General features: G+C 36.3%; 1 protein-coding gene across 1 annotated transcript in view; it reads right to left on the bottom strand.

The window, feature by feature from the left end:
* The window catches only part of KIF13B (kinesin family member 13B), a 167007-nt gene that overhangs the window by 105986 nt on the left and 44257 nt on the right, over positions 1 to 16764 (bottom strand). The window contains exons 3-7 of the mRNA XM_033133863.1: positions 13044 to 13056; positions 8385 to 8445; positions 5767 to 5859; positions 4733 to 4913; positions 1721 to 1808 (exon numbers count right to left, since the gene is read on the bottom strand). Coding sequence (XP_032989754.1) covers positions 1721 to 1808; positions 4733 to 4913; positions 5767 to 5859; positions 8385 to 8445; positions 13044 to 13056 — 436 coding nt within the window. The remainder of the gene's footprint in view (positions 1 to 1720; positions 1809 to 4732; positions 4914 to 5766; positions 5860 to 8384; positions 8446 to 13043; positions 13057 to 16764) is intronic.

A 16764-nucleotide genomic window follows, 5' to 3' on the forward strand; every position in this document is an offset into this window, starting at 1 on the left:
CTTCTCACCATTCATTTTTTCATTCATTCATTCAAATATATATTGAAAGTACCTACTGTGTGCCAGGTACATTTTAAGATACTGAGGGTACACACACATGATCAAACAGACAATAATTTATATTCCAAAAAACTTAAGTCCTGTTATATTTTTTCTGTTTTATGAAGCCAAACAATCACAACTGACACATATAAAAAAATTTGAAAATCAAAATCATAAAGTTCTATTTTGCTGTATAAAAAAAGAACAAGAATATTTAAGGAAAAATTCAACGAGATAAATAAAATACCTCAAAGAAAAAAAATTAACTGCAAAAGAGATATAAAGAAGCACCAGAATGGAAAAACAATAGCAAAAGGTAAAAATCATAATTTTCTAGATCCATTCTAAATCCACTTTAGACCCATTAAATCTGACAATCCTGAGGCTTAATGTAAAAGCTTTATCCTATTTAGCTTACATTTATTCATTGGTCTCTAATCTGTTGTCTCATGCATGAACTATGTATTAAGCCTTTTAATTTTTTAAACAAGCAGATTGTCCTTTTATACTTTCCAATCTCCTCTGAGCACTCAGAAATATCTTGATCTCTCTCCAATGTTGCATAAATATACCCTCAAACAATCATTATTAAAGTACCAACAATACCTAACATTTGTATAAATATTCTAGAGTTTTCAAAGCCTTTTCACATGCATTATCCCATTTGATCTCCAGGAAACCTTCCCAGACACCACCATCACCAGACACCTACATATCCAAATGATAATGAATCCTGAACATGCATCTAACACTGCACTTAAAACTATGCTAAATATTTTTTTAATGAATAAAATGTCAATAACTACAAAAAACAACTATGTTGTTTTATAATACTTTTATAACATCTGTACGCATCTGGAGGTAATGGACCATTTCATTCACTTGTTATATCCTCAGCACCTAGCACAATGTCTGGCACATGACAGGTGCCCAATAGGTGTTTACTAAATGAAGCATTATTGACCAAAGGACAGAATTAATTAATGAACAAAGGGACCTATGTCATAAGATAATCAAGACAATAAAACTAATTTCTATTTTTAAAATTAGGACAAAGAGGCTTGCGAGGTGACTAAATGATCCGGAGTCATACAGAAGTCACAGAAGCGAATTAAATGTCACTAGATCAACATTCTCTGACTCTTAATTCAATGTACATTACATCACAGCATGTCACCACACCCCCATCTCCCCAATGCACAAAGCCTGAGGGATTCACAAAGCACAACCGTGAAGCTTGACAATGAACTAACTAAAGGCCAATGATCGACTCTCAAGTTAGAAACAGGCTTGGAATTCCACCTACTCAACTCATACATTTTATTTCATTAAATCAACTAAATTATTTTGTGTACTAAGGAAGAAAAAGCCTGCCTTTTATCATTTTAAAATGTAATTGTAAAGCACATCACAATTTTAGAGCTTGTAAAATATGAAAAAATGTATCCACAATAGATAAATGCCTTGCAATAGATAAGTGCCTTGCAAATATGTACACCTTCTCTCAAAATTAAACTGTCCTGACAGCATATATGGCTTTTTAAGTAAATATTTTTGTAAAACAAAATGATTTAAGTGATATACTACTGTAATTTTTCTTAATTACAAAAAAAAGTCACAAATTAAAGAAAAAAACTGCTACATGGAACCCAATTAGTTTACACAAAGGATATGTTACCTTATAGCTTGCGACAGCCAATTTAGAAAGTCCATCCACATAGGGTCCCAGCACACTGTGTTCTCTGACTTTTAATGTCTGACGGCTTCTGTTCATTAAAACAAAGAAACAATTTTTAAACAATAACCCGATTTTTAAAGGACGCAACTGTACTCAATAAAATACATACTGAATTCAACAAAAATCCCAAATAAATTAAACCAACCGACTTGATCCCACAAGAATTTAAACCAAAATTTAAAATCCTGACTGCTAACAAAAACTTCATAACGTGGTAAAATATCACATCACTCAAAAGGGTACACTGTGGGATGTCTATTTACTACCAAAAAGAATGCAGAGTCAAATAAATACAAACAATCTACTTGTCATATCACAGAATGTGGTACAAAGAGCAGAAACTCAATAAATGTTAACTGCGCAGGAAAGGAAAATTACAGACTAACCTCGATCATGAATAAAGACAAACAAACAAAAAATGACAATAATCTGATGATTTAAAAACTTAAAATTGGCCTTATCTCAGGGTTGCCAGGGTTTTTTTTTAACACTGGAAAAAGATTCATGGCCTTTACCACGTCAATAGACTAAAGGGGGAAAAATACACATGACCATTTTAATAAATGTAGGAAAAAGTATTCAATAAAATTAAATACTTCTTCATGATTAAAATAAATAAGCCTCTTAGCAAACAAGGAACTGATAAACCCAGTAAAGGAATCTACCAAAAACATAGAGCATATAGCATACTTAGTGATATCAACCAAAAATATTAAGAATATTTGTTGATTGTATGTCATGTGAATTATATCTCCAAAAAGCTCTTTAAAAAATAAAAACATCATAATGTAAGAATATTTGTTGATGGTAAGATTACAAGTGATTCTTATTTTATGTAACTTAATATTTTCTAAAGATCTGGAATTTTTCAATACCCTAGGATCAACCACTAAAAACTTTACTTATTGCAATAAAACTGTGCACAAAGTATAGAACAATTATTTAAGTTAGCTCTGACTTAAGGATATAGTCTAACGTTTTCCTTTCCCTTTTTCTCTTTATCTTAAAGATAATGTACACTTATTATCTCTCCTGAGTAAAATAACATAATTACATTATGATACACAGTACATGCTGACTTGATAAAATTAGTACCTGAATAACAAAACAAAGTTCTTTTGAATAGTCTTCCCTTTGGTAAAGAGATCACTTTTACAGTTTTTAATCTGTTTACTTCAACTCTTCAGAAAACACTACAAAAACCTCAAGAAACTTTCACGGGGAGACAACAATGACAACAGCTAACGCTTATTGAGTGCGTACTATGTGCCACAAATGTTCTGAGGCCTCGAGTGTATCACCCGTCTATCTTCACAACAGCCCTCCGAGATACTATGTAATATCATATTCTCTGCACAAATGAGGCCTAGAAAACAAAGGTACTTGCTCAATAGGTAACAGTGAAACACCCTGCGTCCAAAGCTAGGTAAATCCAAAGCCCCAGCTGTTAATTACTAAACATCTAAGAAATTACTAAAGACTGAAAAAATTGTAAAGTTTAAGCTATTCCACACAGGCACTGTGGAATACAAAACACAAGAATGAAACCAGCTAAGAATTTCTGGAAACAGTAGGTCTGGGCTGTATCTCTAAGAAAACGATGGTTTTCACAGAAGTGAAGGTACAAGAAAAAGTATTCAGGGCAGAGCTAGAAAAAGTACAAGAGCACAACACTGAGCAAGATGTGGGTACTTAAGCCATATCTTTCTACCCCTGGTCTCCTTTTGTTCCCCATTTTGCCTTCCATGCATACTGCCCTCCAGCCACACTGGACAGCTGGGTCATTCTCCAAACAAGTGAGTTCTTAATACCTCCACGCTTTGGCACAAGCTATCCTCCTGTGCTTGAGTGGTTCTCATCTAACTTCTCTGTGAACTAACTACTACTCAGCACAAAATTCATCAAGCACCTTCTGTGGACTCTTCCCTTCTCCTCTGGGCAAAGATACTCACTTTGATCGAGTGACGATTTACTATGGTTCACTACCCCTAAAGACCATCTTTCCTTGATCATCTTCCTCATCCAAACATAACTAATGCCCCCTCGTTGGCCTCCACAATTTCTGTAAATCTCAGCTCATTTGGCTCTTTGTCCTTCTGAATACTTTTTTCTTTCAATTACAGTTGACAGTCAATATTATATTAGTTCAAGGTGTACAGCATAGTGGTTAGACATTTATGAAGCGATCCCCTGGTAAGTTTAGGGGATCACTTCTGAACATTGTTTTTACATCAGTAAGCCACAGGCTGTGATTATTACGTTTCCTTCTCTCTGTTGTTGCACTGTCGTAAAATCTGAACTCAAAGAACTCTGTGCAATGGACACATTTCCTTAGATACCTCTTATCTTCCTCAATATGTCCAGATATGACTGTAGAGTGAGAACAGCATTTTTTAAGGCTTTCTAATGCTTCAGAGCCATTTCTCTTTCAAACTCTATGCCACTAAATGGGCATTTTTCCCCTCTGGGAATCTGTAAAATTATGCTAAAGTCCAGGTTTTATATCTCTAATTATGTCTCTCTCACTTCACAGCCTACAAACACCTGAATTCTGCCTGAAATTTCTTGGTTTAAAACAAAAAAAAACAACTTATTTGATTAAGGATATCAGTTATCCTGATACTAAGTAACTTACTTTTCATTATGTAACTTTTATTTGTGGTTTTGGATGTTATCTGAGAAAGACAGAATGACCAAACGTATGCGGCTCAACCACAGTCCCCAGCCCCTACTTCCCTGCCCAAAGTTCAAAAGCCCAGAACTGGCTGCAGGAAGTCACTCAGTGTAACTGACAAGAAATCACAAAAACAGTAACTAGATAAAATCACAAAGACAATAACTAGACAAATAACTCTCTAGTTGAGTTCAATATAAAAAATCTCACTTAAGCCAATCTATTAAATCTATTTTCGTCCATAACACTGTAACATTTAGAGTCTTAAAGCCATATACCCTTTGGGATCAAGAAGGTCTCTGACTTTTTCGTTATAAATTTCCATATAAGACACTTCTACTTTAAAACTTTGCTCTTCATTTTCCTCTTTCTGAGTCCGTTCAAAGAGTCCACTGCAAAGTCTTGGAATTAATCCAGGTTGGTCAGCTGTACCCATCATGGTGTAAGATTTTCCAGATCCTAAAAAATGAAAATCACAGCTATTACTGTCATTTTGAGAAGTTTAAACACAAAATCCTCTTTCCAGTGCTCATAATAAATTATTAGCGCTGAGTAAAATTCCCAAAATAAAAATATACCCAAATATAAATAGGAGACTGATAGAAAAGCTTTCTTACTGCACATGTAAAAAGTCAAAAGTAAATATCCTTTAGGAAGAAAACAAGAACTTTAACCATCTTCATACTTAAAAAAAAAAGTTACCTAAAACAACTGAAACATAGTGAGTCTGAATAGCATCCTAAAATTAACTGGGAAGATCCATATGAGCAATACTATTGTGTTTGCTCCCAACCACTAACCAAACCACGAAAAATCTATGTCATCCCTGCAGGCCCAGAGCAAAGGAACCTACCACCCTTTGGCAAAAGTACAGAAACCAAACAGTAATCTTTTTTCTACTACAAAATGATTTTTCTCTATTACATCAAGAATACATATTCATTAAAGATAATTTAGAAAACACAGGAAAAGAGAAAGAAAAAAAATTAAATCACTCATAGTCCAATCTTAAGTATAATTCTTTTTCCTTTCTTGCTCGTATACCCACACCACACAGGCTGCCTCTTAAAAATATCATAAGCATTTTTCCATGAAGAATAAGCTATATAATATGCTCTTAAAAAAGTGACTCCTTCACTTTAGAGTTTTTTTCCCTGTTGACCACAGAGGTACAGAAGTCAAAATGCTCCCTATCAATCATAACTGATCCGATGCTAACAATACGTAATTTTTTTTTTTTTGGTCTTTTCTGTTCTGATCCTTAAAGCTTAAAGAAAACATGTATTATTAAAGCTTAAAAAACAAACATTACCAGTCTGTCCATAGGCAAAAATACATGCATTGTAGCCATCAAAAGCATTTTGAAGAATATTCTCCCCAAGGCACTTGAAAACATCATCTTGACCTAAAAGAGAGAAAAAGAAATGATGTTTTAAGCCAAAACTACATATGAACAATTAAAAAAAAAAAACCAAAAGCCTCAAAAAGGCACTTTTTTTTCCAGCTTGTTTATCTCCAAACAAGATTTTTAAACTTGATGAATACTTCCAAAGGCTTATGTTCTTCAGGTTATTTCTAGTTAGCACATACGAGAAAATCAGTAAAATGTTCTTCATAATAATGATCTTGAATTAATAAACACTGACCAAAAGTCTTCTGCAATGCAAAAAGCTAATAATGCACTGCTGATTTTATAAACAGTGATTATAAATATCCAAAATTTATATTTGGGACCTAGGTGAACCTGAAATTAACTATATACCACTTAGCTAATACTTTACTCAGTGGTTACTAGAGTTCAAAACAATCATTTATATTAATTCTCTCTCCTTTTCCTCCATGATACTTTTTTTCATTTGGAAATATTTATTTGTAAAACACGCTGGTATGGTACAAATGGTCTTACCAGGCAGAAAACATTGCTCTGGAACTAAATTTCAATCCTCTTCATAAAGAAATATAATTGTGGTTAAATTCACGGATGGCTTGTTTTGCTTCTGTAGCCAAATGTTTGGAATCAGTGGTCTTGGGTGACTAGAATTCTCCAGGGGCTCTTTTTTTTCCCCCCCTTAATGACAATTTTAAATTATAGGCTCTACAGTGTAAGGTCTACAGCTAAGAAAGGGTGGAAATCTTGGAAATTTATTCTAGCTTTCAATCATGGACATAAATAATAGGGTCAAATGCTACTCCACAGTCTAAATTAAATACGCCAGTAATCAAACATGACCTTAACAAGTCATTCAACTTCTGAGTCTTGAATATTGCGACAATACTGTGATTTATAAAAAAGATATACTTGGTCTTCATCCACAGTTCCTGGTTCATAGCTCCCAAATTCTTGGAATTTCCTTAGTGTTGAGAGTTATAAATATGTCTTTTGTTATTAATGAGGTGACTTTTGGATTGCACTGATGGATGGTGGCTGGTTGCCAGGAGAATCAATCATGTGGTTAGAGGGTTGGAACGTTCTGTCCCACCTCCTGACCTCTGGGGAGGGAAGAGGGCCTGGAGGTTGAATCAACCATCAATGGCCAATGATTTAATCAAATATACCTATATAATGAGGCCTCCACAAAAAACCCAAAAGGAATGCAGAGAGCTTCCAGGTTGGTGAACATAGGTAGATTTGGGGAGAGTAGTGCGAAGACATGGAAGCTACACACCCTTTCCTTCATACCTTCTCTTCCATCTGTAGTTATAAGCCTGAGTTATATCTTTTTATAATAATCTGGTAGTCTAGTAGTAACCGAATCCAAGGAGGAGGTCGTGGGAACCTATGATTTCTAGCCAGTTGGTCAGAAGCACAGGTAACAACCTGGGCTTGCGACTGGTTTCTGAGGTGGAGGTGGGAGGGTGGGAGCCAGCCTTGGAGGACTGAGCCCTTAACCTGTGGAACCTGTGGATGCTATCTCTAGGTAGACAGCACCAGAACTGAGTTGAATTGTAGGACTCCCACCTGGTGTCCGCAAGCATTGAGTGGTGGTGGTGGTGGTGGTGGTGGTGGTGAAACCCCTCCCCATCACAAACTGGAATTGGGATCTGGACACACTTCAAATAAAATATGTAAGAACTGGGGGCTATTATGTTTGTTATGTTTCAAATGCTATAAGTAGCACTCCATCATGTCTTCTTACTTCCTAGTTAATTTACTAGATTAGTGTATCATCATACTTCCCATACTAACGCATTCCTTCAAGTCATCACTGGACCAGCTAAAACTAATTAACCTTAACTTTTTGAAACAGCTGTAGTACTGTCTCTCCCGACAAAAGCCAATACCATATGACATTCCGTATTGAAAAGAGATTGCTTAGAAACAGGGGTTGTAAGTAGTTATGGATGAAGGAAATAAAAGGTTGTCACTATTGTCCTAAACTTGTGGTGAAAAGTGGCTTGCGACAGTCGTCATTGAGGAGAGTAAGAGAGTAACAGAATTCAGAGCAACTTTAGAGAGAACACAGTGATTCCTCTTCCTTTAAAGAGAGAACACAGAACACTGAAAGCTTAAGTGATTTACTTCAAATCACAGAGGCAGTCAGGAGTAGAACCTTGGTTAAATTCAAGGTTTCCTTTTCTGCTTGACTCTTCCTTCACTACACCAAGCTGCCTCTCTAGACCACACAACAGACATTTAAGGGAATCTATATGGCTACTGTGTGCTCTTGGGGCCATGGAAGGCCTGGGGATGTGTGTGAGTAAGATGACCTCACCCATGTACTCTGATCTAAGTTCATCATCGTATACCAAGAACAGCACACTGTGAATCTCCCCTTTCCCAGGCAATGTAAAAACTCTAATAGCAAAGATTGGAGGAATTTCTCTATATAGTTTTTAAAGTTACACAAAATAATACAATGATACTTTATGGAAAAATATTAAAACACCTTTGCTATATTATCAGTAGTTAAGAGGATACTGTAATCTTACCTGCATACTTTTCTCTGACAGATTCATCCATAGACCAGAAACAATGATCATATGCAAACACCTGTTGAAAATAAAAATAATAGTGTGTAATAAGAATAAAACCTTAGCATACTTATAACATTGATAACATTGCTTATAATAGTGAAATAAAAAAAAATTTACTGTCCCGCAATGAAGATTAAATTATTTATTGTAGCCTTACAATGCACAACTAAGCATTCTATAGATGATATAAAGTTTTATTTCACATGGAAAACTTCAAAATGTTGAATGAAAAGGGGGAGGCTACAAAACAATATGTACAATATGATGTGTACTATATACACATATACACACAGTAACACATATACATAAAGTGTATTTCTGCATAAAATTAGTGTTCTTTGTTCTCTTCTTTAGGCTTTTATGTACTCTCTATATTTTTTCTTTCCTTTTTAGAGAAAATAAACTTTTTTTTTTAATTTATTGGGGTGACAATTGTTAGTAAAATTACATAGATTTCAGGTGTACAATTCTGTATCACATCATCTATAAATTAAACACATTTTTAAGAGAATAAAATGTAAAGATGATTACAACATGTTGAAAATAGCTGTAAAATAGCAGATTCTTTAAATTTAACACACCCATGTGTGATACTATATAACTTTAAGACTGTAGAAGACTAAGAAGAAAATGTTCACATATTAATGTATTAATGTAAACGTTATGTAAGTCTGGACCATGATTCCATGTTTGCACAAATATCTATATAGAAAAAAAGTAGAAAGAATGTACATTGGAAATATTGATAGTGGTTAATGCCAATTGGTGGAATATCACAGATGATTTGTTTTGCTCTGTTACGTTTACTACTTTATACGTTTTGCGATCTTTTAAAAGTTATTTTCAGTTTTTGGATTTCATGTTTTATAATTTAGTCTCTCTAAGGATTTTAAGTGTAACTGGTTTTTTAATTCATTTCAGCTTTTATTTCAAACTCTCCAACTTTTGGAGTTTGTTGCCTCACTTCCTGATGACAGTTTTCCTCTTGTGCCTTGCAACTGCGTCTGAATTGAGAGTCTGTATTTTATGGTTTACGTGATTGCTTGTTTTTTCCCTCTCCCTTTGGCTACCTTTACATGACTAGTTACGTTGCCACTCCCAGCTACTGAAGCCCAGATTTTGGTATTTCCAAAGCCCCAATGTCTCTACTCCCTGCTATTTACACAAACATTAGAGCAATGTTGGTGGCCAAAATCTTTTTGTAAACCTTCATTCAAGGTGGAACTGCACCCAAACTCAGTTTTCACATGGTGAGCTCCTTCAGTCCTCAACCAGACATCAGGACCCCCTTTAATCTGCAAGAGTTACACTTCTAGTCATCTTCAAGAACCCGCCTCTGATTCCAAGGCCCAGAAAATACGCTGCTTCAGCCCCAACTTGCTATTACTCCCCAAAGTTACATATGTCATTTTTGAATATGATGACATGATTTTAACATTTTAAAATATTTTATCTGTCCCTGCTGTGAGTTTGGAGTTGGCAGGAGAATTTTGTGTGAACTTACAAGGCCATCTGGACCAGAGGTCTAAAGTTCACTTTTTTTTTTTTTTTTAAGATTTTATTGGGAAAGGGGAACAGGACTTTATTGGGGAACAGTGTGTACTTCCAGGATTTTTTCCAAGTCAAGTTGTTGTCCTTTCAGTCGTAGTTGTGGAGGGCGCAGCTCAGCTCCAGGTCCAGTTGCCGGTGTTAGTTGCAGGGGGCAGAGCCCACCATCCCTTGTGGGACTCGAGGAATTGAACTGGCAACCACGGTTGAGAGCCCACTGGCCCATGTGGGAATCGAACTGGCAGCCTTCGGCGTTAGGAGCACGGAGCTCCAACCACCTGAGCCACCAGCCCGGCCCCTAAAGTTAACTTTTTTAACAAAAGAAATGAGATTAGGATGGTAAATTAAATATATATGCCTATATCCTCCATCCCACCAGAAATTAACTCAAAATGATGGCGGGAGGGAGGGAAAGGGCCAAAAGGGGAAAGAAACAAGTTTTGGGCACCAAAATTGCGTGCTTGTACCTAGATCAGAACTGGAGAATCCCTGAAAAACAGTTGCAACGAGACTGATGGGGGAGTGGGGTGGGGGCCACAGCAAGATCACAGCCCTAAAGAGCACAAAAGGAGACGGCTGCACAGAGCAGTTCTGGGAGTGGACCGGAACAAGGAAATAAACAAGAGGAGACCCTGGAGCAACCAACAGGATGACTGGTTAAAAACACCTTCAACGCTGGGTAGGATCAGAATACCCATACCTTGGTTCAAAACAGCAGGCAGGGGAGGCATGTGTCCCCTGGGATGGGCCAGGTGATGGAGAAGCTATGCCAGAAAGGCAAGCAGAAGCCCAGTGGCTGACAACACCCAAGAGGCAGGAGCCCTGGAGTCCAGAAGCTACCACCCAGCTGCCGTACTAAGCTTCAACATTTGCCCAAAGCTACACATACATCTATCAGTAATGGTGGTGGCTCACTATGTTAGACATTCTCTAACAGGGTGAGGAGGAAAAGAAGAAGGAAGCTAGAAGGCGGTCCCAAAGGACTGTGTATCAACCTTTTGGATAGGGCTGCTTTTCAAACTATATTCATCAGCCCTGGTGAGAATCATTTCAGCAGGGTGAAATGAAATGAAATGTGAAGCTCAAATTAAGTTTCTTCCGTTCTAGCTTTCAACTCTCATCTCTGATCGTTTTATTTAATTCTGCTCTTAGTAAGGTGAAGCAGAAATCACCCCGATTCGTTCTTGGGAGCTGAGCTCTCACTTCAACCATCCCATCACCATGCATGTACACTTATCAAAGATGCGGCTTCTAAATGGCACTCCTCTCTCCATTATCATGGGTTTTTTCCCCCTCATCTTTGTCTTTTTAATTTAGGGATTTCTTAGACAACCGCATTTCTTTTATCTTTTCTTTTTTTCTTTTTTTACACACTTTTATTTATTTAAGTGTGTTTTTCCAGGACCCATCAGTTCCAAGTCAAGTAGTTGTTTCAATCTAGTTGTGGAGGGCGCAGCTCACACTGGCCCATGTGGGGATCGAACCGGCAACCTTGTTGTTAAGAGCACCATGCTCTAACCAATTGAGCTAACCAGCCACCCAACAACTGCATATCTTATTCTCAATTCCTGTAGAGAAGCTATCATTAAAGTAACTGTCCCAACAGCTGATACTCCATGCTCAGCCACTGAGGTACAAAGGCCATTGAGGTACAAAGAAGTTAAGAACTTGGTGGCTCGCAGAAAGGGGAGCTGGGAGTTGAACCCAGCCTTTGAGCCAGGAGTCTGCTCTCCACGAGGCTTTCCATCACTAGCCTAGCTTAGCTCTCTCCCCCAGTTACATGAAAGCCCCACAGAGTTGAAAACGAATGAACACTTAGTTGAAAACGAATGAACACTTAGCCTTCATGGTCCCCTTAAGCTTCAGCAATTTTATAAATTATTATAGGGATCTTCCAGCCAGAGATTTCCTAAAGCAGACAAGCCGTTTTCTTTCTAAATAAGCATTTTTCCTTAAAATTTTAAAATATAAATTTTTTTCAAGTAACAGACAAGAAACACATTCATTGTAATAAAGTCAAATAACACAGTAGCATAAAGTAAAAAATAAAGGCCTCCCATTCACCAACCATACCACCCACTAGAGGTAACCACTATGTTAATAAAGTGGTATTATTGGTCCTTCCATAGTTTTTATGTCAACACATTTTCTCTAGCCATTAAGATACAGGTGAATTACAGAAAACATGAATAGTTTTTAAATAGTCATGTGATGTTTCCTCACATCTTTGCTGTAATCTCCAGCCCCTGCTCCATCAAAAAATAAGAAAACAAAAATAATCCAGCATCTTTTCATAGAAAAGATGAGATAAAACTAATAAAATCAGTTTTACGTATTTAAAGAAATGAGTGCCACATTAAACTATTTTTTTAATCATTCAGGGTCCCAAACAGCCATGTCTAGAACATATTTTAGCAACAATAATAGAGAATGGAATTACAATTCAACCGTAGGCGCTAAGCAAAAACAAAATTCCAAGAATGTAGATAAAAATCAGAATTTCCTGGAAAGTTCCAAGTAACTTCAAAGAATGGTCATTTCAAAAATACAGCCCTGTGCCCACGCTGAAACACCTATAAATTCCCTAAGAGATACAGGCACCAAAACACCCCACTGAAGTTTCTTTAGAATCTGGGCTCAAATCGAAGATGGAAGCATGGTCCCCTGAGGAAGCTGTGGGCCAGGGTAGGTTTCTATCGGCCCAAAAATGTGTCCCCAGCTGTCTCGGGAGCAACATGGATGCGCCTGCCCAGCACAGTTCTGACCACAGTTTGGAACAACCAGTTTCGAGCCGGTCCATGGTGAACAGCAGAGCACAAAAGGAATCTGTGTTGCAGCTGCCAGGAGACTGGCCAGAATTGGTCAAAGTACAAATACAGTTTTTCCATAAACCTCCAGTCCCTCTTATGCCAATAAACGGCTTCGCATTTATGAACAGGCGGACAGCCTACATTACTTTTACAAAAGCGACAGAGAGAAAATACTTTTGAGAAGAAACTTACCAGTACTTCAAAAATATGCACATAAGATCTTTACAAGCATTGCATAATACACCAAATCTCTTACCTTTGGCTGGCTTCTGAGTTCCCCAAAGAAATGTTATCGTTGACATGAAAGAAAAGGGAGAGGTTAAAAAATTTTCTTTAGTTTAGAAGGTTCTTTTTGAAGGGCAAAATTATAATAAGCATCATGTAAATTTTTATTAAGAATATGAAATGTTAACTATGAAATCAAATAGCAATTTAAAATAAAGGATCAATTAATATCTGTTAACTAGTAGGGGAGAGTGCTAATTGTAGAAAACTGACTCGTATCTCTCAGGTAGAAGAGAGATTACCTGAATACTGGATAATTTTTAAAGTCATAATATTTCTGCCTTATACATTTTGCTTATCCTTGTATATGTCTTATAAATATATATTTTTTTAAATTCTTTACTTTTTATCATCTGATTTGCTTCCAAGTAGTTTTCCCTGCTTTGATATAGCAGCAGCTTACTCTCTATCTATATAGGCCCGTCTACAAAAAAAATAGAATTCTGTTCTGGCTAAGGAAAAAAAAGGTTAAATTAAAGGAACAACTAATTTTTTTGCCAGTGAGTTACTGTTTACTGAATTACTTATTACTTGTTTTTTATGCTTCCCCAGGTGCTTCTATCCTCCCTCCCTCAGACACTGCCACTCGCTTACATCTCAGCGTACAGGAATATAACTCAATCCAATATAATTTTAAGATAGTTTCAAATTTAGAGAAAAGTTATTAAGAAAAGTACAAAGAACTCCCATCACCCAAATTCACCAACTGTTAACATTGCCACGACTGCAATATCATTTCTCCCCCTCCCCCATATAAAGATGTATTTACACATAACGTATACACACATACATTATTTCTTCCTTAACCATCTGAGAGTCAGTTGCAGACATGCTCCTTCTGCTCTGAACACTTCAGTGTATGTAATGTCTAAAAACAATGACAGTCACTTACATAACCTGAAATTTTAAGGATAAATGAAAGTACTTTGGAAACTAGAGTGAAACAGGAACAATGACTGGAGCTTTAGGAACAATTGGTCTCTCTTCAGAGGCTCAAATGGCAATTCAAACCTAAAACTTGAAAGAAAACTGTACATGGAAATGCTTCCTTCCAATTGTCTGTACATCTTCCTGTCCCTTTGTCTCATAAAAGACAAACTTTAATTAAAAAAAAAGATTTTCTTCTAAAATAAATTTAATACTTTATCTGTGTCAAACTATTTCAGATAAGAACACTAAAACTCCAAGGAAAGTCCAGCAAATGAGTGACATTTGTCTAACAGATTTTGGAGTAAGAGCTTACGTGGCTAACACATAAAAGAAAATAATTTCTTTGGAGTAAGAGATACGGAGAAGCTTCCCAACAAAAAGACTTGTGAGATACTGGTAGAGGTTACAGACATATGCTATCATCTTTTTATAGGACTTTATAAGCAAAGCAGATTCTCATCAGTTGCAGACGGCTTAGTTATAAACCTAGCTGGAGGTCAGAACAAAGCCAAGATATATGAAATGCCCCCATTAGCCCTGGTACACTGCATGCCACTTCATTGAATTCTCACAATAACTTTGAAAGATCTTATTATTATTCCAGTTTTACAGATGAGAAACTTAGGGCTCAGAAAAGTTAAATGACCTGTTCAAAACACAATAATTAGCAGTGATCATTACTGATATGCAAAACTAGGTCTTCTGACTCCCAAGTCCATGGTCTTTTCCTCTCCCACACTGGTCAAAACAGCCTCGTCAAGTTTCTTCTAGACTTAAGAATCTATGAGTCATATATTAACACTGCTCCTGCTAACAGAAACATTTCCCAATGTATTAATTTCCTCCATTCTAATTATTACCCAATAAAAGATTACCACTTGGTGCTTATGCCAGTGTAAGTTTACTTATTCATTTTATATACAAAAACTCCAGACTGTCTTTTCTGAGAGAAAATTAAGATATTTAGTATGATATTTCAATTTTAAATAAAATATTTTTATACAAAAATCAGCTTTTCCTAAGAGACAACCAACAAGTTGTCAGTAATATACAACACATAGCAAAAGAATCCATAGGACTAACCTGAATTCAGAACATAAAAACAGAACCAAACTGGTAAGTTAATTACAGACCTAAGTTTCCAGCTAGGGGTTCTGATGGCTACAGCAGTAAAGCTCAAATAACCTGGAGAGCCATTGGAAACCCAAAGATGTAATTACAGCTCTGTACAAAAATAAATAAGTAAATTAATTAATTAAACAAAACCTTTCAAAGTGTAGTTGCAATCCAATCCGGCAACATCTCGCTTTATCCCAAAATCCCTTAATAAGAAACCTCAGCTATCCAGATCACAGTGGAGATTTAGGAAGCAAAGAAAACCATCCCTAACCAATCAAAAGAAACATCACAAGTAAAAGCATGAAAGTCTTCGTTTGTCAGCTGAGTTGAATTACTTTCTGTTGCTGTTGTGGCTTAACTTCATTTTGAAATACTTTCAGGCTTACAAAATGTTCCAAAAATAGTACAAGGAATTCCTGTGTACCCTTCACCCGGCTTCCCCAAGTGTTAACATCTCATAGAACCAGTTACAAAAAAAAAAAAAAAAATCAAAACCAGGAAATTAACCAACCTAGATTTATTAAATAATCTAGAGCCAATCTTACACAAATTTTTTGTCAATTGCCCCATCAGTGTCCTTTTTCTGCTCCAGGATCACACACTGTATGTAGTTGCCATGTTTCCTCCAATCTGGGACAATTTGACTCTCATGACCTTGACATCTGAAGAGTTACTGGATAGTTATTTTGTAGAATGTCCCTGAATCTGGGTCTGCCTAATGCTTCCTCCCGACTAAATTCAAGTTACACATTTTGGCAAACACAGCACAGAAGTAATGTGCCCTTGTCAGTGCATCCCACCAAAAGGCACATAGTGACGTCCACGTCTCATTACTGATGATGGGAACTGATCACTTGGTTACGGCTGTATCTACTCATTTTCGCCACTGTGACAGTACTAGTTTTTTTGTGCAGGGCGACTTTGAGACTATGTAAATACCACCTCTCATCAGACTTTCACCCATGAATTTTAGCATCCATTGATTTGTTTTGCCTGCAACAATTAATTGTTTCCCAAATGATGATTGTCTAGGTATTGGATATATTAACAGCCCAGGGCAATCAACACAGACGAACATGCTTTTTTAGGAAGAGGATAACATGGGACACAACAAATGATGTGGTTGCATATTTCGGATAGAACTGTTATCTATGAATAACGTACTCACTTCCTTTTTACTGACCTGATTGAGGGACTAATGCTCACTTCTCATTTAAATAATAAATTACACCAGAAAATTAAGTCAAATTATATTCCTAACCTTTAGAATGTCACCATATGAAGAAGAAATTTAGTGATGATTTTACATGTTAATGATGTTTGGAAATTTTTATTAATACTTCTGACTATGACAAAAATAAAATCAATATTGGATCCAAAAACAAACCACAAAGTATTGTGTATGTGTAAAACCCGAAGCAATGTCAGTAGAATGACAAGTTATAAATAATTACTGCTGTCAACTACCAAAATCAAACATTATACCTAAACACCATCTTTTAATTTTAAAGATTTCAGTTTCTGAAACCTTCACAATTAGAAATATTTGGAATCTTTTTAACATTTTAACAAGATCCTACTCCACCCTACTCTATAACGGATGTATACATCACAAAGAGCTTATTCTAATACGGCCAAACTAC

The sequence above is a fragment of the Rhinolophus ferrumequinum genome, chromosome 18 (assembly GCF_004115265.2).
Source record: "Rhinolophus ferrumequinum isolate MPI-CBG mRhiFer1 chromosome 18, mRhiFer1_v1.p, whole genome shotgun sequence".
Lineage (NCBI taxonomy): Eukaryota > Metazoa > Chordata > Mammalia > Chiroptera > Rhinolophidae > Rhinolophus > Rhinolophus ferrumequinum.